Below are 16682 nucleotides of genomic sequence, written 5' to 3' on the forward strand. Positions count from 1 at the left end.
ATAGCCTTTAAGTTTATTTCATTAAAAGGAAAATTAAAAACAACATGTTTCATATTCTCTACTAGCAGACGTGAATTTTCTGGTGCAAATTAGCAAACAGAAAGGCGCGCTTATCATTGAAGACGTTTATTACAAGCAAATCACAGATGTGCATTAACAAACAGTTCTCAGCTTCTGTTTGTTCGTCTTGAGCACGCTCTTAAAAACATCAGACAGATCCCAGATGTGAATGTGTGCAGCACTGAGATCAGCAGATAAGTGGGTAATGTCGACACGCTGCAAATATAATCTGCATGTGTCATCTGTAAACGCATCCTCTCAATTAAATAGGAAAAAAAAAAAATCTTAGACTTCATATGGTGAAGCCAAATAGCTGCTAAACTGGAAGTATTGAAGCCTTGGACTACAATACCTTTTAGTCATTGTGAGATAACCCTTTTCTTAGAGTTCATGTGCCCAACATGTGAACCCAAACAAAATCTACCCATCCCTGCATTAGTATACTGATCAACCACATACTTCAAAGTTGATACTTTGGCTAGTTAAGACATGTTTTGGTTGATCAGTATCAGTTATACAGAGCCTCAAAAAGTTTAATTGTTTAGTGGACTCCACCAGCTTTGATCTGTATAGTAATTGTCCACAACTTGTTGCAGTGAGGCATGCAATATAAAAGTTAACGAGCAGTGAAAAAAGTCTTCCATGTGGAACCATTTCAATTTACAAAATGAAAGCAGACCAACATGCACTTGTGATCTCTGAGACGCAAGAGAAACACTAAATAAAATTTTAAAGTCTCTATTCTTTGTGGTCAATATTTTGCGCTCAAATGGACACTTGCACTTTTGCTTTTTATTTTGTTAGTAAGAGTCATTTGGGTATTTTAAGGTAAATCCTCTATAACCTGCATCAGGACTTCTCTAGATGCTTACTGAGAATGAGCACAGGAAAGCGGTAATTGGGAGGGTAATTCGACCAACAGTGTCTGGAACTCCACATAAACGTGTTGCTGTTGGCCTGCAAACGCACCGTGCAGTTTTTGCTTGGCTCACAGTTCAACATATTTTTAACAGCCGAGCAATAATTTTCTTACCTGTTCTTCCCACACTCTGTCCACCAGTAGCATGATCCCTCTATTCTCATAGCATTCTACTCCCACACTTTTTCATTGCCTCTCTCACCATCGCTCTTGCCCACTGACATGTACATATTTACTAAATATTGCAGCAAACCTGCCAACTCCTCATATTTACTATCATGACAAAAGGAAAAAAAAAAAAAAGACAGACGCACGCGCGCGCGCACACACACACACACACACACACACACACACACACACACACACACACGAATCAGAGCAGACAGAGGGAATGGTGGGTGATATGATGCAGGAGCTATCGATCAGGCCCTTCGTAACCCATTTTCTGTCTTCTCGGTGGTAGAAGAACCAGTACATGTCAGTGCGTGCATGTGTGAAATGAATTTATCAAGATGCTCTGTGTATGCATTCTTTGCGAGCGCGAGAATACTGGGATCAAACTGACAGAGCGGAGGGAAAAAATAAAACTGAGCTTGTTTTTCTGCATTCTAGGTAATCCGAGAAGTAAATCAGGTTCCATCAATCATTTCTACAACATATCATAATGGGTGAGTTGCATGGACTAGGGACTGCCAGAGAAGGGAGGGGTACAGGGTGGAGTTCTCAGGGTGGTGGGGGTTGGGGGACAAAGTAGGAGGGAATATAAGGATTGAGGGAAGGATGGGCCTCCTGCCCTGAACTTGAACTTGGAGCTGGTGGGGTCAGAGAAGGGAGGAAAGGGTCAAGCACTCAGCGCAGCTGGAAAAGGAAAAAAAATCCAGTTGAGTGACATCAATATCTCCCAGCTTAAAGGCAGATGGGGGACAAGGGACAGAGTGCTATTTAGCAAGCTCTGTTCCAAGACAATCCCAGCATATATACACTGATGCTCGTTTTACCGTCATTCAGTGTTTGCTGGTTTTGTAAAACACAGGCAAGAATGATCGCCTGAGATATGCCACATAACTCTTTGCATCCTGATGCACAGACTTAGGAACGTGACCCAACAAAGGTGTGTGGGGGGGAGAGCAACAACTTCGACACTCTGGACTGATTCACACTGGTTAGGAAAGATTTAAAGAGATACAAGATAGGGAAGGCGAAACTTTAAAAGGGGAGTTGAAGAGTGCAATTTTGCAACAGTTTTAAGACGAAGCGCTGATCTACATTTGCAACACAGAAACACAATAAGTCAAACCTTGCTGACCATCTTACCTTGGTCTGGAGATAGTGGGGGTAGTAGTAGGTGTAGTGGGGGTACATTGGCTGCTGTTCCAAACGTTTTCCCATGTAGCTGGAATCCAGTTGAAGGTCCTGGAGGCTGATCACTTCCGAGGGGATGGCCTGAATTCTTTAAATGACTGCTTCCAAGAGTGGGGGATGAAGAGAGAACGCTCTCCTCTCACTGGTGAAGGTGATACACGCGCAGAAGGAGGAATGGATAGAAGAACAGATAGTGCTTGAGATTTTAGTCCGTCTACTTGTCTGAGAGCTCAAAGGGAATCTCACAGAACCATTCCTTGCGTGGGTCTGGAAAGAGATTCCGGAGTGGCAGCAGAAAGAGGTTTGGGGAGCAGGAGGTGTGGAGTGAGGAAAGGAAGATATGAAAGGATAGCAGAAATTACGGGAAACAATAGAGGGAATTGAAAAGCCTGACTGAGAGGGGGGGAAAGCCGAGGGAAGAAGAAGAGGATGATAAGGAGGAGGAGGGATGAACGGCTGGGTTTCGGTTGCCGGTTCCCTGCACACTCCGCTCTAAAAATTAGACTCACTCTTCTTCTGTGCTGCCCTGAACATGCCCCTCAATTTGCTTTCCAGTGTCTTTCTCTTGTCTCTCTCCAGCTCTCTCTCTCTCTTCCTGTGTATCCGTTTCCCTGTCTCGTTCTTCCTCCCCCTCTTGTGTACCAGACGAGACCCTGATCCCTCTGGGAGCTCGGCTGTATCCTGAAGAACACACGCTGTCCTCTTCTCTATCCTTAAAAGACAGTGAAATCAGCGATGAACTCACACATGGATGTGGAGCTGGGGAGAAAGGAGGAGGAGGAAGAGGAGGAGGAGGCGGAGGAGGAGAGAGGGTGGTCTAGAGCTGAAGCTGTGACTGCCTTTTTTTTTTCTCCTCACTCCCTCCCTCTTTTGTTAAGCTCCGGGGATAGATAGGTAGATACTGCTGAAGCCCGGCGTGGAGGATGAGCAAAAAGAAAAAGCCGTGGTGAAAACTCCTCTAGCTGAGGAAGAAGCAGATGGCGTTATCCAGACGTGCACTCACACAGAGGAAAATCCCTTCTGATCCACAAGGTGCCCCCTCCAACTCTCTTCTCTTCCCCTCTTTCTTCTCAAGCTCACTCCCTGACGGCTTGCTTCCCACTGCGCCTGGCAGCCGTCACTGTGTGTGTGGTGGAAGTGGTGGCGGCAACAGCGGTGGTGGAGGTGGTGGTGTGTGCGTGCGTGCGGTATGTGTGTGACTGTGCATGTAACTGAGAGGGGAGTGTGTTTGTGTGGCTGTTGGCGTCTGCTCCACTGTGCGTGCTGAGGCATAGAGGGGCTCGGCTCAGCGCAGCTATGCTCCTCCCTCGCTCTCTCTCTTCCTCTCGCTGTCTGGCTCTCTCGCTCTCTGTGTTTATGATGGAACTATAGAACAGTGGGAGTGGCTGGTCCTGCCCTCTTCCAAGCCCTTGTGAGTGTGTTTGTGCTAAATAGAATATGAGAAAAAGAAAGACCGATAAGGGCTGCTCAGCTTGAAAGGTGGAGGTGGGTGGCAGTGTGAGCTGGGGGTGAAGAGTGCAAAGAGGATACATAAGGAATATTATTTGGAAAACAGAGAGGACCCCCTGCTGGCACCCTACAGGCGCAGCAACAATTGAGCAGCAAAATGGTCATTTTTCACTACATGTACGTGATTAATTAATGCCATCCTGGTTTAAACAGACTGTTGAGATTATCTAATATAACCAGCAGAGATAAATTAATACATAAAAGCTTATAAGCTTAAAACAGTCCCTTCCAAACTGCACAGGATGCCTTGCTGCACACAGCAATGCTACTTTCACACATGTCAGCAAAAGGGCCCGACATGGAGGGTGTATGTAGTTCAGTGGTTGTATGGCACAGTGACCCACTGACACAGTGCTGCCTGTTATGTGATGTAACCAGGTTTAAGTAGTGCTCTTACATAAGCAAAGTGAGCCATGCATGAAAAGGCTGCTCTGCCCTCTGACTACAGCTCTCTGTGAGAAAGAAAGATACAAGGGTTGGCAGACAATGCACTGCAGTGGAAAGAGGGGGCACAAGAACAGAAAGCATACATGAAAACTCTTAGATAAGAGCTTCATTTCTTGTGGGCAATTAAACTACTTTACAGCCTGTGATGCAAAAACACATTAATATTGTGGGCTCCTCTAAGAGCCATTTGTCACTATGCCTACATGTACATCAATTTTTTCATACCACTCTCCACAGGTTTGAGTGAGTCGTGCAAGTTAGAAGCAAGTCGGGCTAATCTGGTGAGTAGAGAAGTCATTGCTCTGGTCAGTTAACTCAAATAACATTCGGCCGGTCTACCTTAGTTTACACTCACTGTAGTCATAAAAAAAAGTCACATTTTCAGCAAAAACCAAACTGTAACAACTATACTGAGTGTTGCTCTGAAATTCTAATATAACTTTATTCTTTGAACATCTTTTGAAGATGAAACCGTTTTCCTACATAACAGTTTCTGACCATATAAGGTTTTCATAACAGCAGCAATACTGGTCAGGACAAACCACTTAAGCAAAACTGGAAAACCAAAATTATATTTTTCACCTTAAATATATACTGTAGCATCTCCCTCTCTGGTTTAAAGGGAAACGTCAAATACTTTACTAAAACTGACTGTTGAACTATTCCCATTGTCACAGAGTATTTTTTGGCAGTAGTGGTAAAGACAGCAACCCTTGTCTCTACTACTACTACTACTACTACTACTACTAACATAATGTTTGAGAAACATGGCTCTCGACTAAAGACTATGAAAGTGAAATGGTCCTTGAAATTACTGAATAAATATTATTGACCAAACCAATCCCTGTTTCGTTGTTTTCCCCCATAGTTCACAAAAGTGGAAAACCCAAGAGGAGAAAATGATGTTTATGCTCCTGCTTTTCTTCACCTTAAGGATACCCGCAGCCTTAGATACTCAATATTTACAAGTAGAATGGGTGGTAGAGCCTTCAGATTCCAGGCCTCTCTTCTATGGAACCAGCTCCCAGTTTGGATTTGGGAGACAGACACCATCTCTACTTTTAAGTATCTTGAGGTAACTGGTTGATATGTGGTGCTGTAAAATCACCCTGAAACAAACTGTTGTGTTGGGCATGTTTAACGTCAAAATTGTGAAGACACGTGCATTCATGCGGTTTTCCCCTGCAACAGACTGGTGATAGAGTGGCTAAAGGCTGGTGCACCATGCTTCTTGCCTAAATAAGGACATGGCTACAAAAAGAAATGGACAAACAAGGACTGTTTTTTCTATGCCTAACATTCAGACACACTCATTGTTCGTATGCATCAGGAGTAATTGAGTTCAGCATCTTGCTCTAGGATACTTCGACATGCAGAGTAAAGATGCCAAGAATCTACCCACCGCCCTTAGCAGCAGACCTGCAACATGTATGTACAGACATCTTCAGAGGATGAACATAAACACTGCTCCATATATAAGAGATGGGTAAAAAATTCTATACCACTGATAACGATGATCTTTACAGCCTTTTGTGGACCAAGCACACTCAGGTCAGAGTTTATGCACTTCTGAACCCGGAGAACTTTTTATAGTTCTGACTTTTGGATGAACTATTCTCTTGTGTCCCGTGTCCAAAATGCAGGAATTAGAGACCACTGTAGTGTTAGAACTCGGTTTATTGTCCTCTTTTAGCTCTTACTACAGAGAAGGTACAAAATATGAGTTCTTACTGACATAGGCGTACTGTAATTGGTATAGATTTAAGTGTAGGGTGACTGGTTGAACACACTGATACAACTCAAGCAGCCACTGCCAACATATTACCCATGTTAACAAAAGCTCTTAACACAGTCCTTAAAAATGGAAGAAAAACACAACAAATTTAATGTCCAAGGTTTGTGGAGTGTGTATACAATAAATGAAATGAAGGGCAACTTTGACCCAGTATGAAATATTCTAAATCTTCACTACCAATTCCACGTAACTCCCCTATAGTCATCCACCACACAGGGAAGCAACGTAGAAAGAAAACAGAGGGTGAAACTGGATAACGAGGAAATAAAAGAAGAGGTTATGCTGCATCACCAACTGCTGGCCAGCTATAACATCCAACATTCTCTCAGCAAGGCAAAGACAAACATTAAAAAGGTTTGTTGTTTCCAGGGAATTTCCCCAGTGGGTATTTACCACCAGGTAGTCCTCAGAACTACTTGGTCAAATAAAGCTCTTATTAGGATCTAACTGGGTTTTCAAGAGTTAATTGCGGAAAATCTTACCAGGTCTTACCTTAGCACTGATGTGTGAATGCAGGTCTGAGTCAAAGTCTGCAACACAGTTCTAACCTTTCATCGTGCCCGTAGGCAAGCCTGAATTCAGCACTGTAAATCCCTTTCATCTGCCTTGTTAACCATTTGACAAATTGAGCTTGTTTATTCTGCTTCTGAAACAAATGTGTCATCAGGAGTGCATACATTTATTTCAATACAATAAGAGTGTTAGGTAATCAAAATAACTTGATCTTTACAATTGTGTTTTTGTGCAAATGTAGGTGATGTTTAAGAATTGTTTTTGCATGGTTTAGTCTTCAAATTTGCTTATATACTGTCAAACACTTAGTTTTAGACGATTTCTTCTAAAGAACCTGTGATTATTCATTACAGTAAATTATTACTAACCATAAAATCAAATTCTTTTCAACCCAAAGTAATCCTGGAAGGTAGTAAGTCATCAGATAAATGGCTGCTCATCTTACAGTGTGTATGATGTACTTGAAATGGGAGACAAGTGACTCAGATTGAAGTCATTAGCCGACAAGCAATTAAGCACAAGTACAAACCATCAAGATTTCTCTTTTGCATGAAGAAAACAGGTTCCTGCTTTGACACACACTCTTCAATTAAAAAGAAAAAAAGTTAAGTTAAAATATGATGCCACATATTTTTATAACCATATATTTCTATGAGGCTTAGAAACAATATTCCTCTGAGCTGAAGGCTAACATTGACATCCCTCTACTGTTATAGCATGCTAGCACCTGTTAATGTTAGGCTCAAAAGGTCATTTTTACTATAGTTGCTTTAAACTTTAACAGTGCTGGACTTTGCTACATTACATTTGTAACATTAACCATGGCAACTATTCTGGCAACCAGGACATCAAATTATCCAAGCTAAAGCAGCATCACCAACTCTCACACTCGTTTTTTCCTCACACTCAAAGGAAGAGGCCTCAAAGTCTTTTTTTTAATGTGCGAATGGCAACTTTCATATTTTAATAACACCACTTGTCCATAAACAACAAGGCATCTGAGACAGTTTAAACACTTAAACTTTCCGAAGGATAATAAAGAAGCTCTAGATGATTCATGCAATCCAGGTTTAACAAAATGTTAATGAGGTTTGAAGGGTAGTTTATTGCTGTGTGTGTAGGAGTCTCTAGAGATGATCCATTTAAACATCCCCAAATCGAGAGACTTTCATACATTTCTGCAACTCCTAAACACTTTTCTATACCAGACAGGTGAGTCTGTAGTATAAAAAAATAAAAAATAAAAAAAAGCATTTGCATTAATGATTATTGTATCATCATAATGTGCCTGATCTGTTTTAGTGTAATCATAAAAAAAGAAAATTGCAACAGATATTCAACAATTTCACAAGTTTAGGAAACTAAACTGGCTCAACAGTTTTATTAAAAGGAAAGCTGATTTGAGCAGATAATTTTTGGGTAGTTTTCACAGAATTCTATTCCATCATGTCCAATCTTGAACCATTTCAAATGATCAAATCACTATTTTTATTATGTTGGGGAAATAAAACAAGCGATTTGTGAGAAACTGCCAGCAGCAGAAATTATATAAGTATACCTTTAAAAGAGCATCCATTCCCTGTCAGACTCTCACACACAATGTTTGATCGAGTAAGGTTGCACATTCATTCAACACCATGTGCAGAATGCCAAAAAACAATGCATACAAGGAGCCAAGGGATGTGTATGTGTGTACTATCAGTAGCATACCAACCGAATGTTTCATGAATTCTTAAGATTCTGCTGACACTGAAGTTTACGGAAGAGAGGGAATTGATTCCTCCACAACTGCATAGTTCTATTATGAGCAGCACAATCTTTACATCTCACTCCATACGCTGCCAGAATAAAGCTTCCTAATTACCTTATCCAGTGACAGGACAGCCTTAATTACTATAGTAAGTTCACGCCAGTTAATTGTCTTAATTTTAATATCAAACAGACTTATAAGCACAATCTAATTCTCAGCCAGTTTCTACAGACTGAATGTGTCCCTGCTGCATCTGCATTTCTTAACAAAAAGGACATTGTTCTAAGGATTTTTCCAAGTCCAATGTTTAACAAATAACAGACATCAAAGCAGTTTGTAAATGGAGCAGGAAAGGCCATGCTGTGTCTCAGGGATGCGTTTCTCTCATCACTGACCACCAGATGTATAACAAACACTGAGCCACAAAAGAGAGTGAGGAAAAAAAAAAAAAGCAGCAAAAACAAGAGTCAAATCCTTACATGTTAGTTCAGATACAGCTGGAAAAATACAAGAGGTCATATGATGATGATAGTCCTCTACAGAAGCTGCACTGGTAGGATTCAGGAAAAACACTTGCCAGGATATCACCACACACGCGCACACACACAGTGGTATTCGCACACAGCAGATTTACAGTGGTAAATGGACTATTACATCCAATTGCCACACACAGCATGAGGAAATTTGTCTCATTGTGAGTCTCCTGAGATACAAACATGGGGACTACACAGAATGCAGAATAAACTGTTTCCTCAATCCAGGAACTCAAAAGGGAAGAAATTAGACCTAAAGAAATGATATCATTGGCATTGTGTGTTTACATCTACGCCACATTCTCTCAACTGTTTTTTGCACATTGTCAGTACTGCTGAAGATTTTAAAGAAAGTGAATATTTTCCTGAATTGGCAACTGTAACACAGGTAAGGCTGGTGGTTTAATAACCTGCTCTTCCTCCCCCTGATACCTCAGATTGCTCCTGCTGTGTGATGATGTAGGACACAAAGACTGATTCAAGCCTCTAATGTAGCAGCCAGGAAAGACCAAAAGTTACACATCTCACCTGCAATTCAAAACTTCCCTGCTGAGTTATTGCATTGATTTAATTTGCCACTCATCTATTTCAACTGGGTCTCCTTTATGTACTAATTAATTTGTTTATTTTTTTTTTTAAATACAATTGTAAATAATGTGAATATACAAATAAAATGTCTTGAATATCTAAGTCTTGAAATTTAGTGAATCTTTACACCTTCCCACATTCTCAAAGACTTCTTTAATAGCAGAGGTAAGTAAAGCCACACGCTGCCTCAAAGTATTGATAAGAAGTAAGATTAAGTGCTAAACCCAGTCAATGGGCTACCAGAGTATATTGTAAGTATTGTAAGTATTACTGTAAGTTGGAATGAAATAGTTTAGCAGTCAATACCAATACCAGTATAATTACACAATTTTTCATACCCAATTTGATACATAATTATTATTCCATGTACCTAAACATAAAATCCTCGATTAAAAAAAAAAAATCAATTTTTTTTTTTTTTTTTAATGAATGGCATGGTTATAGCACACCATTTAAATGCTAAGATTCTGCTCACAGGACAAGTTATTTACATCAAATTATCTTAAACATTTATATGACATGAGCCATTACAAATATTATAGCCTATGTGATGTAGCTGACTTTACAACTGCAATGCCAGCTTTCCCAACCTAAATGGAAATGCATACTTCGCAGTAACATAAGGAGGATGATCATTTGGATGTTGCTGGATATTGACTGAAACTCATTCACCTTGAAATCTGTGAATAAATCAGGTAGTTGGGTTTTTAGGTGCTTTACTAAACCTAATGTTTATTGTATATTTCCTTTTAGGGATCCGTTATTCCCCTTTGCATTTTGAGGTGGATGACCAAAGTATTTCCATACCCAACTCTTACTGCCTTCATCAACAAGTCAGGTTGGCACCATCTTGGCAGCTGCAGTAGTCACCATTGTAGTTTTTACTGTGTTTATTGTCATTCTTCTTCAGCATGTGTAGAGGCTAGAACACTTGTATGCTACCCCATTAATTTAAAAATTTTTTTTTAAAAACTAATTTCAAGGGTCCCCATTATGTAGCTATTATATTGTTGTTTTGTTGCCAAGGAAAGTTCTTTTGTGTCTGGTGTAATGTCAGGTAATGTGGAGAAAGCTTGCAGCAAAAAGAAAATAAATGCAATTTTTAATAATTATTTCCTACACTAATATTGAATGTATTGACAGTCATTTTGGCTTTGACTGGGTTTATACTGAGAAATGTTACAGGATGATACTAGCCAACACTTGTCTTTAACCAGCAAAAATGCCTGTAGGCTTACTGGGGCAGTGTCAGCTCAGACTAGCTCAGATTCTAGTCTTTCTTATAACAGATACTAGTTGTTAGATTTGGTTCATCCAAATACATGGAATTTTAAGTAATGTAAGATCTTATCTAAAGTATCCTGACGCTTTGGAGAAGCACTGACAGACAGAATGCATGACTCTGTTAGTGCAGTAGCTGTACTGTGCTGTAGGTAGTCTAATCCTAATGCAATGTTCAGCCTGAAACTAATCACATACAGCACCTCTAAATAAAATCAGGAAATCATCTTCAGTTCTACGACACAAATAATGGGATGGCTGTAGCTCAGTTGGTAGAGCGGGACACCTCCTCACCGCAAGATTGGTGGTTCAATCCCAGTCTGCTCTAGTCTGCATGTCAAATATCCTTGGGCAAGATACTAACCCCATGTTGCCCTCCGATGCAACCATCAGAGCGTGAATGTGAGTGAATGTTAGATAGAAGCACTAAAAACCTTAGATAAGTGCTTGTGTGAATGCACATGATTGGGTGAATGCACAAGTTGTGTAAAGCGCATTGAGTGCTCAGTGAGAGTAGAAAAGCGCTATACTAGAACCAGTCCATTTACCATCTTTAAGTATTTTTACTTGAGCATCTATGATAGCAAGTGACACTAGCAAAAATATTCTGAAATATGAGGCACAGCATTTTTAAATGGACAACAGCAAGAAGCAGATTAAGAACAGAGGACACACGTTAATGTTTCAGGCAATGAGACAGGCAGACAAGCTAGTGGAGAGATTGTGTTACAGTATATGGGAAAAATTCCAAACCATCTCCACTGCCATAAGGCCATATGAAATATCACTTCAAACCAATAACCCCTTGTACAACAGTGTATGCTTCATTACATGACTGAATCAAAACTGTGACAAATCACCTTAGGCCCCTTTGCAAATCCCACTCCTCCCATGCTCTTTTCTTCTCCCTCCCTCTCCCCTCCCATCTCAACAGTAAGGGATGGCTCACTTTAACACAGATCATCATTTTATTAAAAATGAAAAAAAGAGCAGCGCGTCAGTGGATTCATTTTAACAATTATGCAAATCAGACAGGAGATGAAGCTTTTATTAATGTTAGAGAAGTGTTGCATCAGATACTGCAGAAGTTCATTAAGTTACTCCTGCTGAAGATGAACACATTCTGATTAGTTTCACGTCACTGTGGTCCGTATCACATTATCTTCCTGGGCTGTGTCAGCGCAAAACTCCCCATGGATCTTTTGCTCCAGTAATATATGCACACGGGGTGGTACTTCACAATTAAAGAGTGCACAAGTTGGATTAACACCAAGATGTCTTCTGTGTTTTGTTGTGGTATCACAACATAATATAGGGGGTCGATTTTGTACCTCCACTTCTTCCACTTTATGGAATAATATATCACTCATAATTCATTCCCAGTTTTAATCATCCCCGTCCTTCAGTCACTGCACTCTTGCAAAAAATGACGCCAGTCTACCTGGCTCTCTCCAGCCCTCTCTTTCTCTGTCTTTTTGTGCAGGTACAGGGCATGTGAGGTGGTGGACCGTGACTGACTGACTAGAGCCCATGCTTGCTGTGGCTTCGAGGGGTAATTAATTTCAGCAAACGACCGCCACGTCTGTCGACTTTTATAAACGACCGTTTACGCGCTATGGACAATTTAACCACTCCACTGAGCCCGCCTTGACAGAGATGAGTAGAGAGATGTAGGAGAGGAAAGGATAGACGGGGGGAGAGAGAGGGGATGGGGACCACGCTGCTAGGTGACTGATGGGAGATTTAATCAATAGAGTAAGCACATTTACTCTCATGATGCTCACCCAACATCCATATTCATAGTGTTAATTCTCTTGACGCCTACGCTGTTGCACACCACACAAATTATAATGCATGAAGGATTTCACTACATCTCATCCGGCCTCATCAAAGGCCAGTATCATCACTGCTAATTACGTGTTCCACAGTGGAATAAACATCATTGTGGTACTCTAGTCAAATGACACTACTCTAGATCTAAGCTTAATTTGATAACCAAAATGACTGTCTTCATCTGTATCCTGGCACAGACACCTGAACAGACCAATTTTCTACTTATTAATGTCACTGCCCATATTTGGAATCATTGGAGAAGAGGGAGGGGGGAAAAGGCAGCTATGTCACAATAATGTCCTCCTTTTCAACAAAATGATGACATCTGAACTTTTTGTTAGAGAAAATGTTTGAATTGGCTGTGATAGTACTGAACAATGTCTGGTTACTGTTTGCTGTAATTACTTAAATCCAGACATCATCTCTTAAGTTTGAAGAATAACTGCTCGGGCAACCTCCACCCAACTATTCACCCTTACATCCTTGAAATATAGGCTGCACCACTCGGAAAATACAGCTGAATCTACAAAGAACTCTAGCCCTTTATTAAAGGAGATACAAACTACTTTAATTACCATAAGAAATTAGATAAACAGATAACGTATTGGGATTTTTGTCTGAATTATCCTCTCTGTAGCTAATTAAATATACAGCATTTTTTCTGACTGACTCGACCTATAAGCATATCCCAGGAGTGCTTAACTACTACATGGAAATACAGATTTCAGAAAGATGCCATTTTGCATGCTGCAGTAACTAGAAAGACAATGAATCACAAAAGGACAAATAAAATCATTCTCATTTCTTTCATTCGGATTTTCTTTTCAGCCATGTAGGAAATTGCTCCTGGTTTTTATAGACAGAGATGGAAGCTGTCAGGGTCCATATTCTATATTCACCTCCTTTACATTTCTACTCCAAATATGACCCGCTTACAATTTTCTGCACCCTCCTAAAAGGTCAATAACACTAAAACAGCTTGGTTTTCTCAGTGCAAGACTGTTTTTATAACTTAGCAGCATGTAACACTGCTTTCTTCCCCCCTCTGAATTTCCAGAGACCAAGACGTGCAGAGCCACACCGCAGTCATTCGGCACTCTGTCAGCTGAGTCCTGTGAAAACCGTAGTGTTTGCCTCTAACACTATCGGGTTGCCAGACTATTAGCACTGCAGCCCCACTCTGCTTTGTTCCCCTTGCCAAAGCAAGTTACATGGCTCGCCTCGATGTCAGTGTTTTCACAGCTAGACATATATTACTGTGTGACATCAAGCCCAGGGGCTTATTGATCTGCTGGATTGTATGACAGGACCCTTTATGGCATTTGCTGGAATGTATGACAGCAGTATGCCTGCCTCAATACTTGGCAGGGATAACTATAGTATACCACAGTGTAGAACAGACTAGTGGAGCCATATGAGGGGCCTGCGGCAGCTAGTGTTTCCATAGCTACAGTGGGCAGGGGGATTGTTTACTGTCCGAGAATGAGAGAATAACTGAAGATCTTTATGCTGAGTAACAATTTCTGTTCCCGTGTGTGTATCCCTTCTGGACGGGAGCTTTTTGTAAGACTGAAGGTTCCCAAGTGTATACCCCACAGCACTGCCTCTTAATAGGAGCCCCCCCACCCCTGTCTAGTTTGTCCATACACACAAGTACATATGCACTAGCTGTCATGCACATGCAAAGCCTACACGCACATTCCATTGTACGCTTCACCAAGCTAGTGTAATCAGGGCAGCATAATGTGTTTACCTCTCTAAGGTACGAGAGTTTGATTAAGGAGCAGCCATCTGGCAGAGGAGAGGAGAAAAGAGGAGGAGAGGAGGAGAGGAGAGACTGTAACCTCTACTTTAATAAATAAAATCAATCCTGCCATTGTAGTCATTATGCCCACGCAGACATGTCTGTACTATAATCAATCAGTAGAATTGCAGTTCAGCCTCTAGAACAAACTATACGAGACATAAAACTGACCATTAACAACTGCAACACCTGCCTGATATCACCATCACGCAGACATAAACCACCAGTGTCTGTAGCCAACATCTAGTTGACATTAGCATATTATGAGAGCCAAATGTCATTATTTGCTACTTCTTTTTCCAAGCTGCTGTTAATTAGCCAACCAAGCAATCACTTAAGACATTACTATCAACAAGTAGTGATGGGTAAGAACAGGTGGCCTTATCTAAAGCCATGTTAGTTTAACGCAGAGGTCTCAAAGTCACGGCCTGGGGCCCACTTGCAGCCCACGTCACCCCTACTTGTGGCCACGAAGAAATATAATAAAATGTGGCCCTTGAAGTTACTTTTTTGTTAGGGAGGAGATGTTTGTTGTTGAGTGCAATGTTAAAATAATTTCTTTAAAAAGCAAAAAAAAAAAGATTTAATATGAAGGCAATATGAGCAGAGAGTACAAACATGTTGAGGGATTGGCTGTGTTAGTTCAGTGAGAGTTATTTGTAGAGAAAACAATTTTCACTAGCAGTCAAAAACTAATGTGTACACTTACATCTGTATTCTTATTTTGTTAAATACAAACAAAATTATAACAGAAGTGCTGCCACGTGTTCTAGCCAGAAAGAAAGTACCAATTTGTTTTTTGGTAGTTCAATGAATGGTCAATGAAAGGCTTCAGTTAGTTAAGAGTGAGGAAATATTTGTGGGTGTTTTCTTGTTTGTTTTTTTGTACTACTTGAACACTAAAGTGGCCCTCCAATGAGATGACAGCGCCAACAGTGGCCCACAGCTCATTTAAGCTTGAGACCCCTGGTTTAAAGCATAAAGGCAACTGAGAGGTACCAAGTACCTCCACCAAGAAGGCTTCTTTTTCATTGCCGTTTGTCTTTTAGTTGCCTGTTTGTCATTGTAAAAATAATTCTTAAAGTTGTTTTTGAATTAAGTAGAGAGAAGGAAAAAAGCAAAAGAAGAACCCTATAGCCCATTTGGTTGTATCAAATGCTAGATTATTTTGATCAAGTTAAAAGCATCTATAAAAAACAAAAATCTAAGGTTTTGTAAGGACACTTTCTTCAACCCATGCTCACCAAAATTATCACTAATGATCTTCCAAATCAAGCCTCACCAAAGTTACCGCAGGGATGTTTGCTTTTCAAAAGCATCATGGCTGATCAAGAAGTCGCAAAGTATACAAAGGAAGTACAATAAGGGTAACACTTCACCAATAGTGGATACTGCAAAAGCCAAAACACATTAAAACAATCTGTTAGCTTTGCAAAGATATAGTGGTATCGCTTTTAAAGTTGCACATCACAGAAGAGTGGACTAATAGCCAATTTATGATTTAACAGAAATTTTACACAAAACGGCGTCCACTTCCTGTTGCCTTAACTAATCAAGTTCTCTAGCTGCAACAGCACAAAACTATATATGGTGACCTAAAGCCACAACTAAGAAAATACAGTATTTAATTTAAAAAATGAAGGGATGTCAGGGGTAAATAATAGCAGGATCTTGCAGGATATAGCCTTCCTCTGCTCTCCCTGCGGTACCTGACAGGCCTGCAGCTAAGCTCACCCTCAGCCATTACTTCTACTATAGCCTTCCTGCTCCATTAAACTCAACAAGCTTAACTCAATGGCTTTCATTCCTCACAGCAACGGCTTCTGCTTCATACCCTGGTGGCTTTTAACGGGAGAGGGGCAATTTGAGTGGGGGGGACAGCATTTCCCTTGTTAACACAAAATATGTCATGCATTGCCCTTGTTAACTTTGAAAGAAAAATCAGTGAAAACAATATTTTTACTTTCTCTGGTCTCCCTGTTGCTGAATATGAAGATCTCGTTCACTGAGCGCTACGGCAACGACCTAAAAAGCTACAATAAAAAAGGAGTCATTAAGTTATACTGCCCTTGCCCTGCTGTTGCATTTAATCTAGCAGTTTTAATACAGAGAAAGTAAACTACACCCTACTTTAAGTCTAGCATCAAGCAGGATTCCAGTTTGAGTCAATGATTACTGATTATGAGAAAACAGGAAAAAAGAAAACTCTTTTAATGATAGCTCCCAGAGTCTTTATTCTTCAAAGGAACAATCTTTAGAGTTAATATCTGCCCTGTCTGATGATTTGT

At 40.5% G+C, this 16682-nt stretch overlaps 1 protein-coding gene across 2 annotated transcripts in view; it reads right to left on the minus strand.

Moving 5' to 3' along the window:
• The window catches only part of LOC120722043 (RNA-binding motif, single-stranded-interacting protein 3-like), a 167923-nt gene that overhangs the window by 123819 nt on the left and 27422 nt on the right, over window positions 1-16682 (minus strand). Inside the window, exon 1 of one of the 2 annotated variants that reach the window (XM_040012776.1) lies at window positions 2294-3557. The exons of the other annotated variant lie outside the window; for it this stretch is intronic. Within the exon in view, the coding sequence (XP_039868710.1) occupies window positions 2294-2368 (75 nt within the window). The 5' untranslated portion in view covers window positions 2369-3557. Of the gene's footprint in view, window positions 1-2293; window positions 3558-16682 lie in introns of those variants that run through there. 2 annotated transcript variants of the gene reach the window in all.

This window comes from Simochromis diagramma, unplaced genomic scaffold (assembly GCF_900408965.1).
Source record: "Simochromis diagramma unplaced genomic scaffold, fSimDia1.1 OVJJ01000618.1, whole genome shotgun sequence".
NCBI classification, from domain to species: domain Eukaryota; kingdom Metazoa; phylum Chordata; class Actinopteri; order Cichliformes; family Cichlidae; genus Simochromis; species Simochromis diagramma.